The 20,457-nt window shown below is 40.8% G+C and overlaps 1 protein-coding gene across 2 annotated transcripts; it reads right to left on the reverse strand.

The window, feature by feature from the left end:
• Positions 1-221: 221 nt before the first annotated feature.
• Positions 222-19,645, reverse strand: THOC1 (THO complex subunit 1). Of its 2 annotated transcripts, XM_081013104.1 has the most exons (21): positions 19,523-19,644; positions 17,349-17,422; positions 17,190-17,250; positions 15,342-15,408; positions 14,695-14,813; positions 13,848-13,896; positions 12,881-12,976; positions 11,855-11,937; positions 10,899-10,972; positions 9,967-10,075; positions 9,519-9,650; positions 9,117-9,217; positions 8,743-8,809; positions 8,467-8,517; positions 7,777-7,847; positions 7,025-7,123; positions 5,778-5,843; positions 4,750-4,833; positions 4,437-4,584; positions 3,720-3,798; positions 222-1,925 (listed from the first exon to the last, which is right to left on the reverse strand). In XM_081013104.1, exons 1-21 carry the CDS (start codon positions 19,625-19,627, stop codon positions 1,630-1,632), a joined length of 2,031 nt encoding a protein of 676 aa, XP_080869230.1. In that variant the 5' UTR covers positions 19,628-19,644; the 3' UTR covers positions 222-1,629. The 2 variants fall into 2 exon arrangements, with proteins under 2 accessions (XP_080869230.1, XP_080869231.1); XM_081013105.1 differs by lacking the exon at positions 3,720-3,798 and having other exon boundaries at positions 1,756-1,925; positions 19,523-19,645.
• Between the last annotated feature and the right edge of the window lie 812 nt (positions 19,646-20,457).

The following is a 20,457-nucleotide window of genomic DNA, read 5'->3' on the forward strand; positions in this document are numbered from 1 at the left end:
GGTCTGACAACTTTCTAGGATTTGAATCGATACAATGTGTTTGGTGAACAGTAAAGGATCTACAGGAAGCCACCAATTTCAGGCAGGCAGTATTGGTCTGTTTGTGTGGAGCTGGCTTCTTGTTTGATCATGGTCAGGCCCAAACTTGATTAGCTACAGCAATGGCACTGTATTGGTCAGGTATATAAGCATACCTAGGGAATGATGTGAAAGCAAATACATTCCTTATAGGAAAGCACACTTTATAATTTATCCACAGATAGGCACTATGATATTTAGAGTAATATGAACATATTACGTGTGGTATTTCACAACTTCAGCAGGGCAAGAGCAAGCATTTTCTGGGAAAGTGCATCGACTTTACCCATAAGAACATTTCATGCTTAAATCCCGGGGGTTCTTCCGTAGCTCAGCTCATCTTTTCACACTGCATCACAAAAGGCGGGACAAAATGATCTGCTAAAGCACTAATTTGGTAAGCTTAAAGGGGAATCCTAATCAGCCTCTTCATATTGTGATCCTTTCTGGGCATATTTTAATTTTTGTTGCAGTGACAAGGCCTAGTAGCTCTGAAGTCAGAATATCTACAGCTGGAACAGAAACTAACAAAATACCAGTTACCAGGAATTGACAAACCTTAATGAGTCAGACCCATAAACATAGGTATTGCCCTTCACTGTACATCTATACTGTATCCTATATCCCACAGAGACTTTGTAGGAGCTAGCACTCTAAAACAGCACTACAAAAGCCCAAGCCAAAACTGAACATCTAGTTATAACACTGCTAACAACAGGAGAGACTTCCACTACAATGAAGTACCTTAGAATGATCAGACACTTGCTGTATATAAAACAGGTCTTCAAACAGTCATAATTTCATGCATAAAACACTACAAGCATAGAATGATCATTCATTAAGATTATTAAAAAGATATTAACAGAAATGGCATGGAAATAAGTAACCAGAGTAATTCAGCATGCTGCTCTCCTACTCTTTTGGCTTACACTTATCAAGCCCAGCCAACAAAGCTCTCAAGAGGTAGTGAGAATTTTAGTCTACACATCTGAAGGGCACCAGGTTTGCAAAGAATGATCTAGAGGCAGCGTTCTCTTGTGCATCATTTCCATACAAAACTAGGGGCAATGGCAAGGTGAGAGACCAGGGAAGATACCATTCTATCAGTATTCTATTGGGACCACTTTGTAACAGCAGTACAGTTCTGTTCAGTGGTTTCCCATTTGCTATAATACTAACACAAGTTTACTGAACAGGCACCTGATTTTCACTAAAGGACGTTACAACATTTTTAGCCACATGTACATTGGGGAGGAATCCCTAACCAAGAGCAATAGTTCTCCAATCTTCATAGAATTTGAGCACTTAAGGCATCTCAAATTATGTAAGGACTATTTGTGTACTATGTCCCTTCACCACCCATATTCCATGGAAAAAGTCAGTAACCTTCCTATCTGCTTTTGAACAGCTCTAACAATTCATTTATTCCTGGAATTTCTAGACAGAAGGTTACTTTAAAATGTTTTATTGCTTACCAAATTAAACTGATCTATCAAATGTTGGGTTGTTACTTAGCAACAACAGCTTCTTTTTCCTTGTTTAACACCTATTTTAGCTATTGTTTTCGCTATCGTTTGTTAGGCTTTCTGCAAGGTCATTTAATCCAGCTTTGTTCAATGCAGTAATCAGATTTTCCATTGTAGCGTGGATGCCTTCTTGGTCTTGCCAAGTAACAAGCAGCTGCTTAGCTCTCATCTTCACATCTTCACTATCTGATTCAATTTGCCTTATATCAGAGTCTTTCATTTCCAAATATGGGGCCAGAACATTCCAGTATTCCCCAAGCTTGTTAGCAAGCAACTCTATTTGTTCTCCTGTTACAAGTTTATCCCGTTGAGCATCTGGACCTAAAATCAAACATAAAAAAGAATATTTAGAGAATAGCATTGTATAATGCAGCACTCAACAAACCTGTTTCTGAAAACTAACAGCTTGTTAGCATTGTCCAGTTTCAGTAAAGAATTATCCTTTTACATTCATGCTTCCAAGTTTTATTTAAATTCTACTATCTTAAAATCATATTACAGAAGGTGCATTTGTGACTATAGACAGATCACTTGTTAGGCTACTTTTATACTCCCTGAAAGTGCAAACCTCAACCATTACTTTTAAGTCAATCCATGATTTTAGACAGCTGTTTTAATTTACTAAACATTGAAATTGCCCAGCTGATTTGCCTTTGTTTTGCAAGTTCAAAAGGAATCCCTAACTGCTCCAAAAGAAAGCTGCCTGTTCCCCAGTGTTAATGACTATTGTTTATTGGTCACGTTCATTTACAATATACCGTATTTTTTGCACCATAACACTCACTTTTTTCCTCCTAGAAAGTAAGGGGAAATGTCTGTGCGTGTTATGGAGCGAATGCCTGCGGGTGGTGGTGGGGATCTGCTGCAGTCGTGAGCAGAGGATCCATGGTTCCCCTTCCTTCCCTCCTCCGTGGTTACAAAGCATGGATCCACATGGATCCTCAGGATTTTTGCATTGGGCTACTCCAAACTCACTGTCAGATCACATGTCTGTGGCTACAGCATGAACCACAAAAATCATATATCCACTATTTCATTTAGAATATTTTTTTTCTTGTTTTCCTCCTCTAAAAACTACGTGCGTGTTATGGTCTGGTGCGTGTTATAGAGCGAAAAATACGGTATTTCAGAAACAGCCCTCAATGAAATGAAAACTGGATGGCCAAGGAGTGGGGAAAAGTTCACATGTAGCTGGTAAAAAACAGTCAGGAAGGGGGTATCTGAACTTTAAAAACAAGTAAGAGTGAGATACAGCAAAGGGAAAGGCAGATTTCTGCTGAAATAGAGAGGATGGGAAGTAAAATTAGTAAACAAAAGAACAAAAGCTACTAAAATGAGAGAATGCAATAGAGCAGGTAAGTACATAAGCAGGATTCCACTGAGGGAACTAAAGCAAGGCTGACTTTTCAGTACTATTGTGGAGGGTGGGGAGGCACTGATGAATAAGCATAGAAGACTTGCATGAAATTATAGCATGAATCAGAGAGCAAACTGGATATGAAGTGATCACATGAGGACGGAAGACATCATGCAAATGAATTTAATCAGAACACAAAAAATAAGCAGACCAAAAGGTATGGAAAGTAAAGATCAAGGATATGCCAAGTTTAGGGACAGACACTGATTCACAAATTGTGAGGCAGGAGATGGAACTGGAAGGATGGTCTTTGAAAACTAGCTTTAGAAGAGGACAAATTCTCAAACTGACTTGCTTCAGGTGGAAATATATACCAATAGTTTTCATAGAACATAGCAGATAAGCGAGTGCAACTGTTGACAAGGTGATGCTGTTTTGGAAGAACAGAGTTTGCACAAAGGAGCTATGATAGATGCAGGGAAAAAACTCTAGGAGAGACACTACTCTCAAGGTCTACTCATTTAACAAGCACAGACTATCCACCAAGGCGGCCAGGGTACAATAAAGTATGAAGGATTAGGAGGCCCTGGTTTTGTGCCTTTGTGTGGCTCCTCTTTCTGAACATGGGACTTAAGCATTATTACTGCTACTCAGAAGCAGCAGACAGGATGATCTTGGGGAGAACGTGGGTCTGCTCATATACTCCTTTTACAACATGTGTTGAGGAAAATGGGAAAACCCCAAGAACACAGTCTTACTTTCATTGTTTTCCTTTAACAAAGCATCATTATCTTCCTCATCTTCATCCTCGCCTGTTTTAATTTCTTCGGAAGGAGGCTATAATGAGAGAACTGAATATCACCGAATGGATTTGTACGTAAAAAGAATTTGCTACATGGTGATTCCTGACCTACATGTAGCAGAACAGAGTTTAGAAAGAAGACATTTGGAATTTATAAAGAAACCATACCTTGTTTTTATACAGATGTCTATTCTAAAACTACTACTAATCTTAATATTCTTTTAGGATACTGTAAATCAATGCTTCTATGAATTCCCATGCAAAACTGCTAAGACAGAAATTACATCCCACTGCAATGAAAATGAATTCTTAGTAACTGGTTCCAAAAAATAATCACTCGCTCAAATTGACTTCCCAGAACTAACTAAAAGCTTCATTGTCAAGACAAATTCCTGTTCTCTTATTTTTTTCCTGCATATTAAAAGGCCAAGAGAAAGTCCAGCCCATGGGGCTGAATCCTTCCAAAGAAGATCATGAGCCAAAATAAAAGTAGATGTACAAAGCAAAAAGGATCCTTTAAACCCAAAATTCATGTCTCCCTCCTGATGAGAGTTCTTTTCACAAATACTAAATGTTACAAAGACAAAACACACAAACAAAATTGTCTGCTTGCAGTTTAAGGGCAGAGAGTTATAGGCATTTAAAGAGATAATCAAGGTGTTTTACTACTTACAGGTAGTTCTTTAGCTAATTTGATGACCATGTTTTCGAGGTATTCTGGTAAACTCTTGAATTGCTGATTGGTTGGCTGGAAGAAGTGGGGGCTTCTACGTGCCAATAGCCGTAGTGCTCTCCAGCCGTAGTTAGAATTATTCACAACCCTGCCATCAAAGTCAGAATTAGTCTGCCATTTGGCATCTAGGAAAAAGGAGCTTCTTTTCTCAGCTTTGTTGTGCAAGCCAAACTATGTTTGAAGCAGATGAACAAATCAGTGCAACATGGATGAGAAATGTAAACGGCAATGAAAAATGATCTGCAGTACATACTTAAACTCTTTATCAACCATGTTTTCGGGATCTGCCTGTTCAATAGCCTCTTCAAAGAACTCTTCCAATGTTGGCATATATTCTCTAGAAAATAAAAGTCAGATTTAGTGTTTAACTTTCTAGACTGCCTTCATGTTTCCACGTCTTAGTTGCAATTCCTTCAATATAAGAGTGGCCAACAATGAAATGAGAAAAAAATACTATTTTTTCTACTGTCATCTGCATTTTTGATGTAGGTTCTATTGTGGCTGAACAGCTCAGTGAATTGAAGACTGTTCCTTTTACTGTGATATAGCATATCTGAATCTGTGAAACATGCAAAAAGTATTCCATCCATATCAAAGCATCAAGAAATACTACTATTTGGATTAAATCTACGTTTGCAATTATAGGAACAAACATTATAGGTGAAATATCTAGCAGATGTCCTTTGTGATACCTCATGCCCTAATACCGGTAAGAAACTTCCTGCAAATCTGTTGATTATTTGCTCTCCCTCTCTACATTCATTCATTCAAATCTTCACGAGCTTTTTAACACTGTTTTGAGGTTTTGTTTGTTTTACAATTAAGTGGCATATAATTTCTATGAAATAAAATATGTAACAGCTTTCTCCAAGAAGCAGCTCCCATATGGGCAAGCCACCTTGAAAAACTGAAAGGCACAGTAAATAAAGTCAATTGACCTGACTAGAACTTGACAAAAAACATTTTTTTTAAAGAAGCAATGCTCCTTTTACAATATATATACATTAACAGTCCCAGGTTATAATCTGAAGGCACATAGGCCACCATCTGACTGAAGCTAAGCAGGTCTGGGTCAGGTCTGGTCACTGCCTGGATGGATGACCTAGAAACTACCTTGGGTTCCATGGTGAACAAAACAGAATATAAATGTAATAAAATAAAGTGAGCAAACAAACATTATTATAAAAACTGCCATATTACTTTAGGATGTACCACTGGCCACAAGAGTTCCAACTGGTTTTATTATGGACCACCCTGCCATATTCTTTTCGTATGACTTACCGGGTCTCAGATTTACAAGCTTCCATGTTATCAGGGCATAAATTCCAGAGTCGAGTCAACTCTTCACTAAAATGAGAATGAAAAAACAGGTCACTGCATTGTTATGAAGTGTGTTTTGATGAGCCAGATAGTTTGCAAAGAGGGGCTTCTTCAAAGTGGAAAAAAATTGCATTAATTGTCTAAAACACACACACACACACACACACACACACACCTCTGTACCAAACTTCTCATGTAAGAGATCAGATCTAACACCTTTAAATTCCTATGTAGGAAACTTCAATACACACTGTTCTGCTGTTTCTGAAAGAGGCCCAATTCTTAAGAAAAATTAAAATAGAGATAAAATGAACAGGAAATACTGTCAACAATTATGTATGGGCCTTGCAGCTGGGTCTTGTTCTGTCAGTAGTCTTGGTCTGCTATAAAAGCTGCAGCCCTTTGGCCCTCCAGATATTGCTGAACTACATCTCCCATCAACCCCAGCAAGCACGACCAATGGCTGAGGACGATGAGAGTTGCAGTTCAGCAACATCTGGAAGGCCAAAGGTTTCTCACACCAGCACTATATGGTGACACTAGAGCAGGCATAGGCAAACTTGGCCCTCCCAGATGTTTTGGGACTACAACTCCCATCATCCCTAGCTTAACAGGACCAGTGGTCAGGGATAATGGGAGTTGTAGTCCCAAAACATTTGGAGGGTCAAGTTTGCCTATGCCTGCACTAGAGAGTCTTCTTTGTTGCGGGCCACAGCTGTGGAATGCCCTTCCCCTGGAAATACAGATGGCAGAGATTTTGATGGGGTTCCACTAGCATGTAAAATGTGTGATGCAATGGGTCAATGGCTGTTAACCAGAAGGTTGGTAGTTCGAGCCCACCCAGGCGTAGCTGTGGGCAGGATTCCTGCATTGCAGGGGTTAGACTCGACCCAACTCTACAATTCCATGATTCTATGATTTCATTTCCACAAGCATTCAAATTAAATGAGTAAGACTGCCCCCCCCCCGGCATTCACATACTGCTGCACTCATTAACAGTTGAATTACTTGGTTTGTTTAATCATTGTGTTTTCTGTTTTGCTGGGATCTTTTTAATGTGATGAACGGCAGCCTAAAAATGTCAGAAATAAATTTATTTATTGACATTCATAATTTAACCAAACCTCAAAATAACCGTTTACATATCATTAAGTTATCTATAAAAGATTACAGATATATAAGTGATGAACTATAAAGGTTTAACATACTTCCCCATCAGAATTTTTCTGTTAGGTCCTTTCCCCAGGAAATCTTCAGGAACGGGTCTCTTTCGCACAAAGAGTCTTATTGGCTTGGGATCACTTGGTCTACAGAACAGATATGCTAAGGTTAACAAGCAGAACGGTGCAAAGATGTACAGCTATTACCTGTTCTACCTTGGGCAAATAATTGTGTTTCTTTTTTATGTTAAAATGCCACCCCAAGCTCCTTAGACATTTTCCTTAGCTGTTCTTGAAAATTTCAAAGTAGAGGTCCGTAAAATGACAAGAACCTACCAAGGTTATGTATCATGGGTAGGCAAACTAAGGCCTGGGGGCCGAATCCGGTCCAATCACCTTCTCAATCCGGCCCGCGGACGGTCCGGGAATCAGCATGTTTTTACATGAGTAGAATGTGTCCTTTTATTTAAAATGCATCTCAGGGTTATTTGTGGGGCATAGGAATTCATTCATTATTTTTTTTCAAAATATAGTCCGGCCCCCCCACAAGGTCTAAGGGTCAGTGGACCGGCCCCCTGCTGAAAATGTTTGCTAACTCCTGTTATGTATCCAAGGGGGGGGGGGGGAAGGAAAGCTCCCTGATATGAATTTGTTTCTAAATAGTTTAATATAATACAGCACAACCTGTTTATTAGCTTGAAAATATTATATATAAACACAAGTATAACAAGAAGATGAAGCCTTGAACCTGAATGTTGCTCCGATCTAATACAATCTCTAAACAACGTTTTTGAACTTACCTTTCCTTCACAAAACTTGGGCAACCTTCGTTTTTCCATGCATTCCAGTTCTCTTCAGTGTTTAATATGTGCTATAAAAGCAAAAACACGTGTCAGTGTGAGTTACTGTCACCTTCAGTATTAGCATTTTTCATTTAAAGACATCTGCACTATGAATGTATCAGGTATCCAGGGTAGAGGTCAGAGGAGAAATACAATCTCCGTGTTTACTTCTGACAGTGGGAAAAGGTAATCTTTTTTTAATATGGGTTGGATTCAGAATTCTGTTCTATTCACAGGACACTCTTGCTAGAGGAAGAGTGTGGGAAGAAAAAAAAAATTGCCAATTCCCCCTTCAGGCTCCTTAGTTCAGCAAAAATCTGCTCTAGTTGAGGGACCTGCTGGAAGAGTGTTGCTGGTGACACAGGGACTGCCAGCCTTCACTTGATCACACTGCATTTCATAAATGGAAAGACCCTTCCATTCGTAGAAGGGCATGTCTGTACCCAACCCCACACATATTCGTGCAACTTGGTCACCATGGAGAATATCTTGTAGTTAGAGGGGAAAGTGCCAGCAGACATTATCAGTAAGCAAGCATCAGATATAGCACTTGAAAATGTCATTTCACTGTTTTGACGCAAACCCCATTTAAGTGGATGGTACTCATCTAAAATTTTATTCAGTTCTATTTATGAAGAGGTCACTCACCTCTACCATTTTTGAGAATCTCTCTCCATCGGGAGGATTTTCTGAAAGAAGCTGTTACCAGATGTCAAAGAGTTAGCCAAAGGTTGCAGCATCCAAAGTTAGGACTGCAGCTTCAGAAATATCATAAATACAAAGTAATATATTTTGGTTTCTAATTATCCAAAATGTGCTTCACAATCTAGATAGCTTAACTTGATTTTTCAATTGTAACAAAACAAAACAAAAACAAAAACAGACCAACTTGTACGTATATTGCCCGCAGTCTATATCACTGACCTGGTAAACTAATTTTGTAGTATCTTCAATCCACAGAGACTGCTCATCTGTCAAAATGTAGTTTGAACTAGAAAGCAAGCCATCACATATGTCAAGAAGACTGACGTTCCGCATATTTAAGTTAATAATTTGAGTATTAATGATTCCCACCCCCGTGGTCCCTGAAGAGCTGTTCTGGAAGGTTCATGGACCCACCAGAAATGGGTATGAGGCTGAAAGGGAAAGGAAGTATTGGTGAAAATGCCCACCTTCTAGATCACAGTTCCCTCTTCCATTCTGGGGAACAATAAAAAAAGTTTCTCCAGGGATTTTATACGGGTAAAAATAAAGCATTTAAAAAACGAATTAGTTCAAATTTAATAATACTAACCTACCTTTTAAATTTCACCTGTCCCTTTAGATACTGAAATAATATTAAATACTGCAATAGGATGTGTCGGCGGAAGTTGCTGTCACTCAGCTGTAAATCCATTAACTGAAAGAAAAGATGCACAGATGGATAGAAAGCCTCCTGCAATGTATTTTACAACATAAACAGAAATACAGAGCGGTAGAAGTTAACCATGGGCCCAACAATGCAGGATGGGTTGTATCCTGTATCAGTTCTACTCAAAGCAGGACCACTGAAATTAATGATAATTTCAACAGGTCTACTATGAACAGATCTTAGTTGAAGACCACCCAATATTCCAACTAATTATTTCCCATTGGTAAGATAACTAGCTTTTATGGGCAAAGAGTGTTTTCATGCAAGTTAAGAACAACAAACGCAATACCTTCTCACTTGTGAGGAATTTAGCAAAGTAAACATGCTCTCCGCCAGCTTTCAGTTCTTCCAATTTCTTTCTCGACGCTTGGGTGTCATCCAACTTGTAGCTCTTAAAGACAGCCAATACTTCTTCAGAGTACTTGTTAAAATTGAAAAAAATAAAATGCAATATTTTAGGACAATCACATCCACAAATCAGACCTGAAATTTGATATGCAAAATGCTGATCTACTGATGCTCCTTTGCAGAGTCCAACTTTAACATTTATCTACTCTGTCAAACACTATTACACAGCCTGGCGTCAGTTCATTTATCAAGGACCTACACGTCCTCCAATGATATATGCTACCATCTGTCAATACCATTGTTTACACAGGTCAAACAGGGCAGTTACACAGCAAAAAAAGTGCGCACAAAACAGACCTTAGAGAAGAAATAGAGTCACAAAGCATTACCTTCAGAAATGTTTTCCACGAAACCTTTTCGTAACACTGCACTGGATTCCGAAAGTAATCTTGAAGTGACCAGAACTTTCTATACAGGTTGTAATCTATTGGAATGGAACTAACAAAATATTTAACATATAAACTCTCACACACTTCTGCTTATTCCTGAAGATACATTCATTTATCATTTAAATTTATACCCCACATGAGGTGCCCAATTAAAATGAACACATGAATGCAGGCAGGAAACTTGCCCAAGTTCCCTCTTCAGCCCATAGAATTAATGTGAAAGCCGTTAATGGTAAACGGTAAATGCCTCTCTGTCAAGCATCCCCTTTTAGAAAATGCTGTATATAACTAAATAATAAATAAATAAATAAATAATGGCTGTGGAATGTCTTTAGTGAACGATGACATTTTTAATTAAGAAGCTACAATGTTATGAATTCTCTATTTTAAAAAAATCTTGCACACCTGAAGGAAAGCATTATTTGCCTCTGCTATGCCTACTAGTTCTATCCACACTTCTCATTTGGTTCCTTAGACATGCCAGCAAAGACCTGATAATCCACCAATACAGCTCCAATTTTCAATTGTCACAAAACAGCGGCAGAGGACACTCTTGCAACCATTTAAGTCAAAGCTAGCTAATCAAATTAACAGCATTATGTGTATCACTAGCCACCCAGAAATATTTTCCACTCCAATGCAAGTTAGTTGGATGAAACTGTTTATAAACATTATCCTGAATATCTCATCATGGATAAGAGGACATGGAATCTGTGGCCCTCCGACTACAACTGGGACTTATGGGAGCTATAGTTCCTCAATAACTGGAGGACCAGAGGCTCCCCACCCCTGCTCTAGCCACAGAAGACATTTCATGCATTTCTTTTTCATTTTAGAACAAACCAATGGCTTAAATTGGTCTAAGAGCTTACCAACTTGTAGGAGCTTCATCATCTCCCATCTCACCTTCCTCTACATCCATCCCTTCCTCTCTCTCCTCAACATGCTGAAGAGAAAGAAGGGATATAGAATTAATAACGCTGAAAAAGGCTTTGCACCAGAAAATTACGAGATGCAGATTAAAGATTAAAATATTCTTTATCACTGGAATTCTAAGTAATTAGTAAACTACACAAATAGCTCAGATAGGATACAGCAATTTCCTCCACCTTGTGCCATCTCCCCTTAGGTCTCCAGTTTAGAAAAGCGCTAAAATAAATTATCTTCACATGTATATTAGTAAGTAACTGAATAATTTTTTTAATTATTTGCCCTCTTTTGAGAGTTGCATGTGTTCAGTACATAGAAAGCAGAGTGCTATTTTATGCCTTGTTCTACAGGTTTCCCACAGAATGGATAATATACCGTATTTTTCGTCCTATAGGGCGCACCGGCCCATAGGACGCACCTAGTTTTTTGGGGGGGAAATTTATAAAAAAAATTATTTCCCTCCCCCACCAGCCGCGGGGCTGGGGCGGGGGAAGCCCGAGCTTCCCCTGACCCCAGCCCCCAGAACAGGCTGCCGCCCGCAAGCCTTGCGAGCCCGCGGGACCTCCCGCCGGGCACGCAAGGCTTGTGGACATCTGCCCGAAGCACGGGGCGTGCTCCGCAGCGCGCCCCGTGCTTCGGGCTGCAGGCTGCCGCAGCAAGCCTTGCGAGCCCGGCAGGCACTCCTGCGGGCTCCCAAGGCTTGCGGATAGCTTCCTGAAGCCTGGAGAGCGAGAGGGGTCGGTGCGCACCGACGCCTCTCGCTCTCCAGGCTTCAGCGAAAGCCTGCATTCGCCCCATAGGACGCACACACATTTCCCCTTCATTTTTGGAGGGGAAAAAGTGCGTCCTATAGGGCGAAAAATACGGTAATATAATAGAAAACAAAAAGATGACCCACCTTCTGTCCAAGTGTGCTATCTTGCTCACTGGTATTATAAACTGTGATATTTTCCAAATTAAATTGACTTTGCAAATTAAGCCCTGTAGAAAAAAGGATGCACATTAAAAGCCAAGAACAACAGAGGAAATAATTATACCCAAAACCCAATAAGACATTTGTAACTCTCATATGTCAATTTACAGAATATAAGTTATGATGTTTCCCATCAACAGTATAAAAAACAATCATTGTACTTTACCTACAATTAAGCAAGACAGGAAATGTCTACCATTACCACCTTCAGAGAGTTCCTTGGCTAAGGCAGGCTACATGCCGTATTTTTCGCTCTATAGGACGCACTTTTTCCCCTTCAAAAATGAAGGGGAAATGTGTGTGCGTTCTATGGAGCGAAGACGCCATAGCCCCGCGACCCTCTCCCGGCTGGAGAGGTGACGCGCGGCTATGGCAGGAGCCTCTATAGCGGCGCGTCACCTCTCCAGCTGGGAGAGCGCGCGCGGGGCAAAAGAAGCCCCCCGCGACCCTCTCCCAGCTGGAGAGGTGACGCGCGGCTATGGCAGCAGCCTCTCCGCTGCGCCTTTCCGCTGCTCCCTGACCTGCTCTTTGGGGCTGGTGGTGGGCTTCCCCCCGCCAGCCCCAAAGAGCAGGTCGAATAGAACCTGAAGCCTGGAGAGCGAGAGGGGTCGGTGCACACCGACCCCTCTCGCTCTCCAGGCTTCCAAGGTAGCTGCCTGAACGCACCTTAAACAGCACCTTGTTTTAGAGCGAGAAAACAAGAGGGGGGGAATTCTCTCCCTCTCTGCGCAGCGCCTCCTGCCGCTTCGCTGAAGGGGCGCTGGGCAGAGAGGGGGAGAATTTTTTTTCTTGTTCTCCCCCCTGTAAAACAAGGTGCGTTCTATTGTCTGGTGCGTCCTATGGTGCAAAAAATACGGTAACTAAACAAATTATAAGCATAATAAAATTAGAAAAGAACTTCCATTTTTCTATTTGAGTATGTTTATGTCATTATACACTAACAAATCTCACCTGATTTTTCTGAAAGTGGGAATAATCTAGCCAGGAATAGCTGGATTCTTCCACAGAATACTGTATTTTGGGATTTAGACAATCGTCTCAGGAGGTCTAAACAAAGAGATAAATAAGGAGAATATGTTTTTTATCTTATCATGGCTCCAGAATTTTTATAATTTGTTATGGGAGGACAGTGGTATGTTAAGGAGCTGATAAATGTCCTACAGGCAACCGTCTTCACTTCCCTCGCATGGCTAACTAAGACTAACAGCGGAGTGTGGCTTCCCAGCCAGGGCAGGAGCGCCCAGGCGTGCCCAGGGGCAGGGCTTGGGAGGGCAATGTGAGGAGGATGCCGCAGGGGAGGGCCCCCACTATGCCACTGGCTGAGACTGCAGTCCTAACCACAGTAAGAAGCAGGCCCAAACAAACTCACTAGGAACTACTTCTGAGTAATCATGCAGTAATTCTCTGAACTTTGAATACACACACAATACTAATACCCTGTTTCAAAGAGTTCAAACTGAAGCACATGTCTGGCTGCTACATGAAATAGCTTTTTATCTTTAATTGTGTAATAATAATGATAATAATAATAATAATAATATTATCCCCGCCCATCTGGCCAGGAGTTCCCCAGCCACTCTGGGCAGCTTACAGCATATCTAAAAAATTTTAGTACATCAGACATTAAAAACTTCCCTAAACAGGGCTGCCTTCAGATGTCTTCTAAAAGTTAGATAGTTGTTTATTTCCTTGCCATCTGATGGGAGGACATTCTACAGGGCAGGTGCCACTACCAGGAAGGCCCTCTGCCTGGTTCCCTGTAACCTCATTTCTTGCAGTGAGGGAACTGCCAGAAGGCCCTCGGAGGTGGACCTCTGGACTGTTCAAATGTAGTTGGCTTGGAGACGAGTGAAGTTTCGATGAACTGCACTGAAAGTTGTGCAAACTGGGGATGAAGTGGAGAAACAAGACTACTCACCATTGCACATTCTCAGCAAGTAATTCTTTCCTGCTGAATAAAACGTGTTCTAAAAATAAAGTACCAAAAGGATGCAATCAGTTAACATTTTAAGTAAGAAGGTTGGAGGTTACACTGATACTATAAATAAATTCACTTAACTGTAGAAGAAGAACAGTCACTATATCAGGCCTAGCCCAGAGAATGCTTGTGGACAACTTGCCCACAGCAAGATTATGGGTGACAATCAATTATGTACATCCACTTGTGCAACAAAAAATCCACTTGGGTCACAGGACATCCTGTTTCTCTTAAACATGTCTCCAGCTCTTTGTGTGGCCCCCGAGTCTGCTACAGAGGGTTCCTCAACTCTCCAGACCAGATTTTGGTGGTATATGGGGGCCACAGAGGAAAGGAAAGGAAAAGGAAAAGGAAAAGGAAAAGGAAAAGGAAAAGGAAAAGGAAAAAGGAAAGGAAAAGCCCTGTGAATTCCCATTATATATTAATTAATATATCAATTATTTCCAAGCAGGCAGTCAGAAATGTTCTTAAAGAAAAAACACAATGCATCAAAACAAAATTAATTTAAAGTGTTTTAATCCAAAATTACACCAAACATACAATTTCAAAACAGCAGACTTTATAAACAGCACCTCACAGGTCAAATCCCAAACGGGGCACAACAGTAGTGCCCAGCATCACCTTCTAGGATCATCCTTTAAGAAAGGAAGAGTTATTGCTTCTTTCTTTTCTTTCTTGCAAGTAATGGCTTAACAAAGCTATATATCACAGGTATATATTGGAAAGCAATACAGAAACCCAAAAATCTTCTAATTAAACAAATCTATCCTGGAACAATAATACTTACAGATTTCCATGTAGTTACATTCTTTTCCACAAAGGTGAAAATTTTGTCACATTGATCCAAAGGAAGGCAATCCAAAACATCTCCCAAGAGGACAAAAGGGGTTGATGCAGTGCAGATACCTTCATGGGTCAGAATACATGTATACATTAGCTTCAGGAATTTTTAAGAGACTTGCAATTTGTTTATGTTGAAAGACTTTTCAATTCAATGTACAATCTAATCAAAATACGTTTTACTCGATTTACAGGTGCAATTCTTTAAATCTAGTCTTACAGCCCAATTCTCTCTCTCTCTATATATATTTACCCAAAAGTAAGTCCCACTGTCTTCAGTAATGCTTACTTCCTAGCATATTTAGCACTGCAGCCTTAGAAAACAGTAGACTTTTAAAAGCAATTTCAGTTCAGTTGTTGTCAAATAAGAATGAAAAGCTAGTAAGTAATTACTAATAGAAAAACTTGGTATCAAGCCACTCAGTGTCCCCTCCTCACAGAAAAAAACCCCAATTGACTGCACGGTGCCAGAACGTTACAAAATATTATTTAAGGATTACTTAAAGCAGGGTTTTTAATTATTTTATTCTATTTTATTTATTGTAAGCCACCTGTAAATTTTATAAACAAGCAGAAAAACTGTTCCACACTCACCCTCTGTGACTCCACTAATAACAAGTGATATGATAGCCAGGACATTTTCACAGGAAGCTTGGTTTATCTGAACAAATATAGTCCAAAGTAAACATTACTTTACAGGTGAAAATCCACTAAAAACCAATAGCCACACCAGCACATTGTCAAGAAACAACATTAAACTGCTACAATGGCTTAGAGCAGTCTTTCCAAATGTGTTACCCTCTAGATGCTTTGGAGCACAACTGCCATTAGTCCCAGCCAGCATGGCCAATGGTAAAGGATGATGCAAGCTGATGTTCAGAAGACCTGAAGGGTAACACATCTGGAAAGGCTGACTTAGACAAAAGCAAGTGAAGCAGGACTTAAAGCTAACTAGTAACAATGCAGGTTTCTCCAAGACATTTATAGTCTGCTTAATTATTTGCATTTCTAAGCGGCATACATAAAAACAATTTAAAAAATCATAAAACCGAACACTACTTTAAAATGCCTCCTTAGTCGTGTGCCTGATGTTCAGCAAGGAGAGAATTTCACAGGCTTGGTCCACTACACTGAATGTACAACTTCTAGTAGTTACAAGCGATGCATCTGACCCATGAAGAACCACCAACAGAGACTCCCCACCCCCCAAAATCTCAGTGACTGGGCCAGGATAGAGGGGATCAAGCATTCCTTAAGCTATCCTGGACCCATGTTGTAAAGGGCCTTGTAAATGAATTCAAGAACCTTGAACCTTTCCTGGTAACATATGAGTAACCTGAGCAAGCTTTTAAGCACCACTGTTATGCACTGGCAGTAGTCTTTCCCTATCACTAGTATAGCTGCAGCACATTGCACCAGCTGAAGCTTCTAGACCAGACACAAGAGCAGCTGCACATAGGCTGCATTGCAATAATCAAGTCTTGTGGGCCCTGCAACATTGAAGAGGGCCCTCAGGAGTGACTGTATCAACAGCTGTCTTCATCTGCCCATCCCACAACAAGACGAGGACCTCAACAGGATCCCCAGCTCCATCCCATGCGAAATCCCCCAGAGCAGTCAGGAACCTATCTGGTTCCATTGTCTCTTGGTGAAGACCATCTGAATGGTTTCCTCACTCCCTCAGAGTGGGGCTGCTACCAGAACTCCAAACTTCACCAGGAAGTGTTCCAACCCTCACAATGGGGTTATGATTGTGAGGAGAACCTGAGCTTAGTCATCTCCTCCCCCAGTGCTCCCATTGGGGCTTTGAAGTACTCATGCGTACCAGCCAGCTTCAACGGAGAGGCCTCCAGTGGCTCTTTGCAGCACACAGCATTTCAGCCAGTTTCCCTGCTTTCTCCCAGGCAAAGCCTCAAAGCAGGTCTTTTTGTCTTCGGCAGCAAAAACAGCAGCTTCTTAACTTTCTCAGCCTTTTTTAAGCACACAGCACTTCAAAACAGGCTTCAAAGCAGCTTCCTCTAATTGCAGTAACTGTCGTCCATAACCTCTGAAGAAGATTTATTGCTCACTCCCCACTAGGGACAAGGACCAAATCAAGAGAATGCCCTGCTCTGTGTGTTGGGTTGGTGACTATCTGGGACAATCCTGTGGTTGCCATGGAAATCATGTGATCTTGAGCTAGCCCTGAAGCAACCTCAACATGGATGCTGCAGTTGTCCAGGACCACAGTCCAGGTTTCCTCCAACACAACACCAAGAAATTATAGTTTTTGTTCTTCAAAAAGATGAATCAAAGCATTGAAGGTTCAACTGATTTGGTGACTTCCCTTCGTGGTCATATTTTTCCTGACGTATCAGAAGTAATTACACATTTTTTACTTCGCAAGGAACCATACACTTTCTACTGACAGTGATGTGTAGAGTTACAACAAGTAGTACTCACAATTTCTTCTTCCAAGGCAACTCTGAAAGCTTGATCCAGGGTAAACTTCTTTTCATTTTCACTACCAGAGGAGAAAAGCGTTAAGACTATTTTGCCTAAGCCTTCCATATCAACATAATTAAATGCATGTTAGGAAATAAAAAGCAAACTAAAGGTTACCTTCCAGGTATCTGGCTGAAGGCACTCAATAAAGGTTTAATAGTTTTGTTCTTAAGTGCATCTCGAGTTGAGTTCTGAGAAGAAAAGGCAAGTGGGGAAGATTAGGTTTTTAAAGTAGTATTTCTATTCAATACTATGTGTAAATCTATATCAAAATTAATTTATAACCCACCTTTCTTGCATGATGGTATTTAAGATGGGTAACATATGGTTCCCAGGCACCAATCAGAACTGCTTCACTTTCGCAAAGTTTATGCATTGGGGCCTTCTCACCACAAGCATGGATAATAGGGATTCTAAAGTTCCATATTTACTTAGAATTTAATTGCTCTAGTACTTTAAGTCCAAGACGTCACTCATAGGAAAACATGCTATAACTCATAGCACAGCCTAAACCAAAACTAGACTTGTCTAACCAGACTATATACTAGAATACAAGTTCAAATTATAATTGAATATCTTCAGTACAAGGAAAGGATTCATGACTTATGTACACTCAGACTATAAACTCTTCTTGGGTCATTCCAAATCAAGTGATCAAACTTTTAATGGTTTTTTTTTTACCTCGTGTCATTTTCTTAACATTTTGTACACTTGTTGAACGATCAAAACTAAGTTTAAATCTAAAATTTAAACTGTTTATCCTATCCCCTTTTTGAGACAATCAGAAATAATAAATGTAAGCATAAAATGTGCCTCAAGGTTTGTGTATTCTATACTTAAAGCTTTTAAACGCTGCAAAAATGCATGCCCTTAGCCATGCAGTTTTGAAAACAGATATGGAAATGTAACATGATGGGTAACGGTAAAGGTAAAAGACCCCTGGACAGTTAAGTCCAGTCAAAGGTGACTATGGGATGCGGTGCTCCCATAAGCACAATCCAAACCATAGTTTCTCAGAAGAAAGCACTACATATTTAAGTATTATTTACTCTCAACTAAGTAGACTTAGGAGTGCATCCATTCACCTCTGCAAATAACAAACAAATGTGTTTTTGGTTGAATTAGGGCCAATTCACATGATTAAACTGGAATGTTTGGAATACAGACTGAGTAAGTCCAAACAAAATCAGGCTACAATGAAATACTCATGTGACTACATTTTACCAGTGTTTAACTCAATCTAAGCAAACCACCTGAAAGTGGGCTGAGTTCCATTTTAGAATTAGAGATGAGATAATGAATTACAGTGATTATACCGAATGTTAAACTTGTTAAACATATATTACATTCAGATGTTATACACGTCCCTCAATAGTTGTCTGTAGCACAAAACAGTGATTTGTATGAATGAACATCACCACAGGTCCAGCAAGCTACTTCTATTAGCACTCCTTTCTCCACACACCAATTAAAGGTGCAGAAGCCCTCTCCCCTTGGGCAGCTGGCCACCCTACTGGAAGCAAAATTTCGATATCTTCTCAAGGAGAACAATGTCGTCCTGTGATGGGTTATCAGCAAACAGCGGTTATTGCTTATATCCCACCATTCATTTCCACAATAAAGGTACGGGCACTGAAAACGAAGCTTAAAAACACAATTCCAAAGTGCAGAAGATATCAGCGTTGAAATGTGGTCAATACAAATGCAAGTGATGTCTCTCTTATTAATACTCAACGACCTCTTAGAACAAACAGGTCTGAAGCCTATGGCTTTGGGGGTGGGAAACGGTCAGGTAGAGAGGAAGCTCCATAATAATAATAATAAATCTTATTATAATAATAATCTTATTAATATTCAACGGCCTGTTAGAACAAACAGGTCTGAAGCCTATGGCTTTGGAGGTGGGGGTGGGAAACGGTCAGGTAGAGAGGGAGGTCCGTAGTAATAATAATAATAATACATTTTATTTATACCCCGCCTTCCCCAGCCCACGGCGCCGCCACCGAGGGAAGCCACGTCCACCGAAAATGCTACATTTCTAAACACGTTTATTGGGCAGGAAACGCCACGGAATAGGACGGCTGTGCGTGTGTCGATTTTTCGGGGGGGGGCATGCAGAAAGTAGCGTGGGCTTCTCTCCCCCCGCCGCCAACCCAGTTCGTCCCCATCCATTCCGGATACAAGCGGGGATGAAAAGGAAGCTCAAGAGAAAAGGACAGGCGCTCGGGAAGCCCCAGCTCTCCGGAGTCGCCAGCGGCGGCATTCGCGCCCCAGCCCGCCTCCCTGCTCACCGTGAAACGCAGCCGCGCCTCAGGCAAGCTGAAGAGCGGCGGCGGCGACATAGCACCTCCTGGAAGACTCGGCGAACAACCGGCGGCCCGCTCTGGTGACGCCATCCCTTTGCGACTGCGGAAGTCCGAAGGCAGCCGCGAGCGCCCCCTCTTGCCCGGGAGGAGTCTTTTTAGCGCCGAGACTCGGAAGAGGAGGAGGAGCTTCGAGGATTCTGAACCACGTGACTGCTCTCTGCCCATTTAACTCTCGCATCGTCCCGCCTCGTTTTATTCTCAGTTCGTTTTGTGGTGGTGGAAGTATGGCTCGCTGCCTCTCCACCTTAGTTTGATCTTTCCTATTCCTTCTAAGAAGCATTAGCTTTCTTATTTTCCTAAACCCAGAGTCCCAGCATGATTGTATCCAGGGGTGAAGTGTGCTGCTGAAGTTGGACCTTTCATTTAGCATGTTTTGATATGTGCAATATCACACACACGGGTGCAATATCAAGCCCCAAATAGTGCAATTCAGAATGAGTTTGGGCTGCGATACACTTGCACAACAAAACAAAGGACGACATGAACCATGTGGAGGGGAAATGGGTTGACCCAAGGTCACAATTTAATTCAACTGGAAGAAAAAGAATTGATAAAGATATAGCGGGAATAGTGCACAAAAGATCACTAGCACCAGTTGGCTCTGTCCACATAATAAGGTTATTTCTTTAATTTGTATACTACCTTTTCAAGAAATGCTGGGTAAGTTAAGGTAAAATAATGTCTTTCCAAATCCTAACGCCATGTTGGCAGAAACATGGGATTAAATGCAATCTTTCCACCTACAGTTGTACACACATTTTATTGCATTGCATTGTAATAATTTATTGTGGTAAAAATGTTCATTGATTTCTGGAGACTTTTTGATCTAGTAACTCAACGACCTAATTTTCCTGCTGCGT

The sequence above is a fragment of the Podarcis pityusensis genome (genome assembly GCF_964106645.2).
Source record: "Podarcis pityusensis genome assembly, chromosome: 7".
Taxonomy (NCBI): Eukaryota; Metazoa; Chordata; class Lepidosauria; order Squamata; family Lacertidae; genus Podarcis; species Podarcis pityusensis.

What these genes read in the sequence shown, in the direction of transcription:
- THOC1 (XM_081013104.1), bottom strand. Translation starts at nt 19,627, where the DNA reads ATGGCGTCACCAGAGCGGGCCGCCGGTTGTTCGCCGAGTCTTCCAGGA. An exon ending in TTCAGCCAGATACCTGGAAG is followed by an intron (nt 17,251 to 17,348) that starts GTAACCTTTAGT and finishes CTCCTCTGGTAG; the next exon opens with TGAAAATGAAAAGAAGTTTA. An exon ending in TTGCCTTGGAAGAAGAAATT is followed by an intron (nt 15,409 to 17,189) that starts GTGAGTACTACT and finishes ATATTTGTTCAG; the next exon opens with ATAAACCAAGCTTCCTGTGA.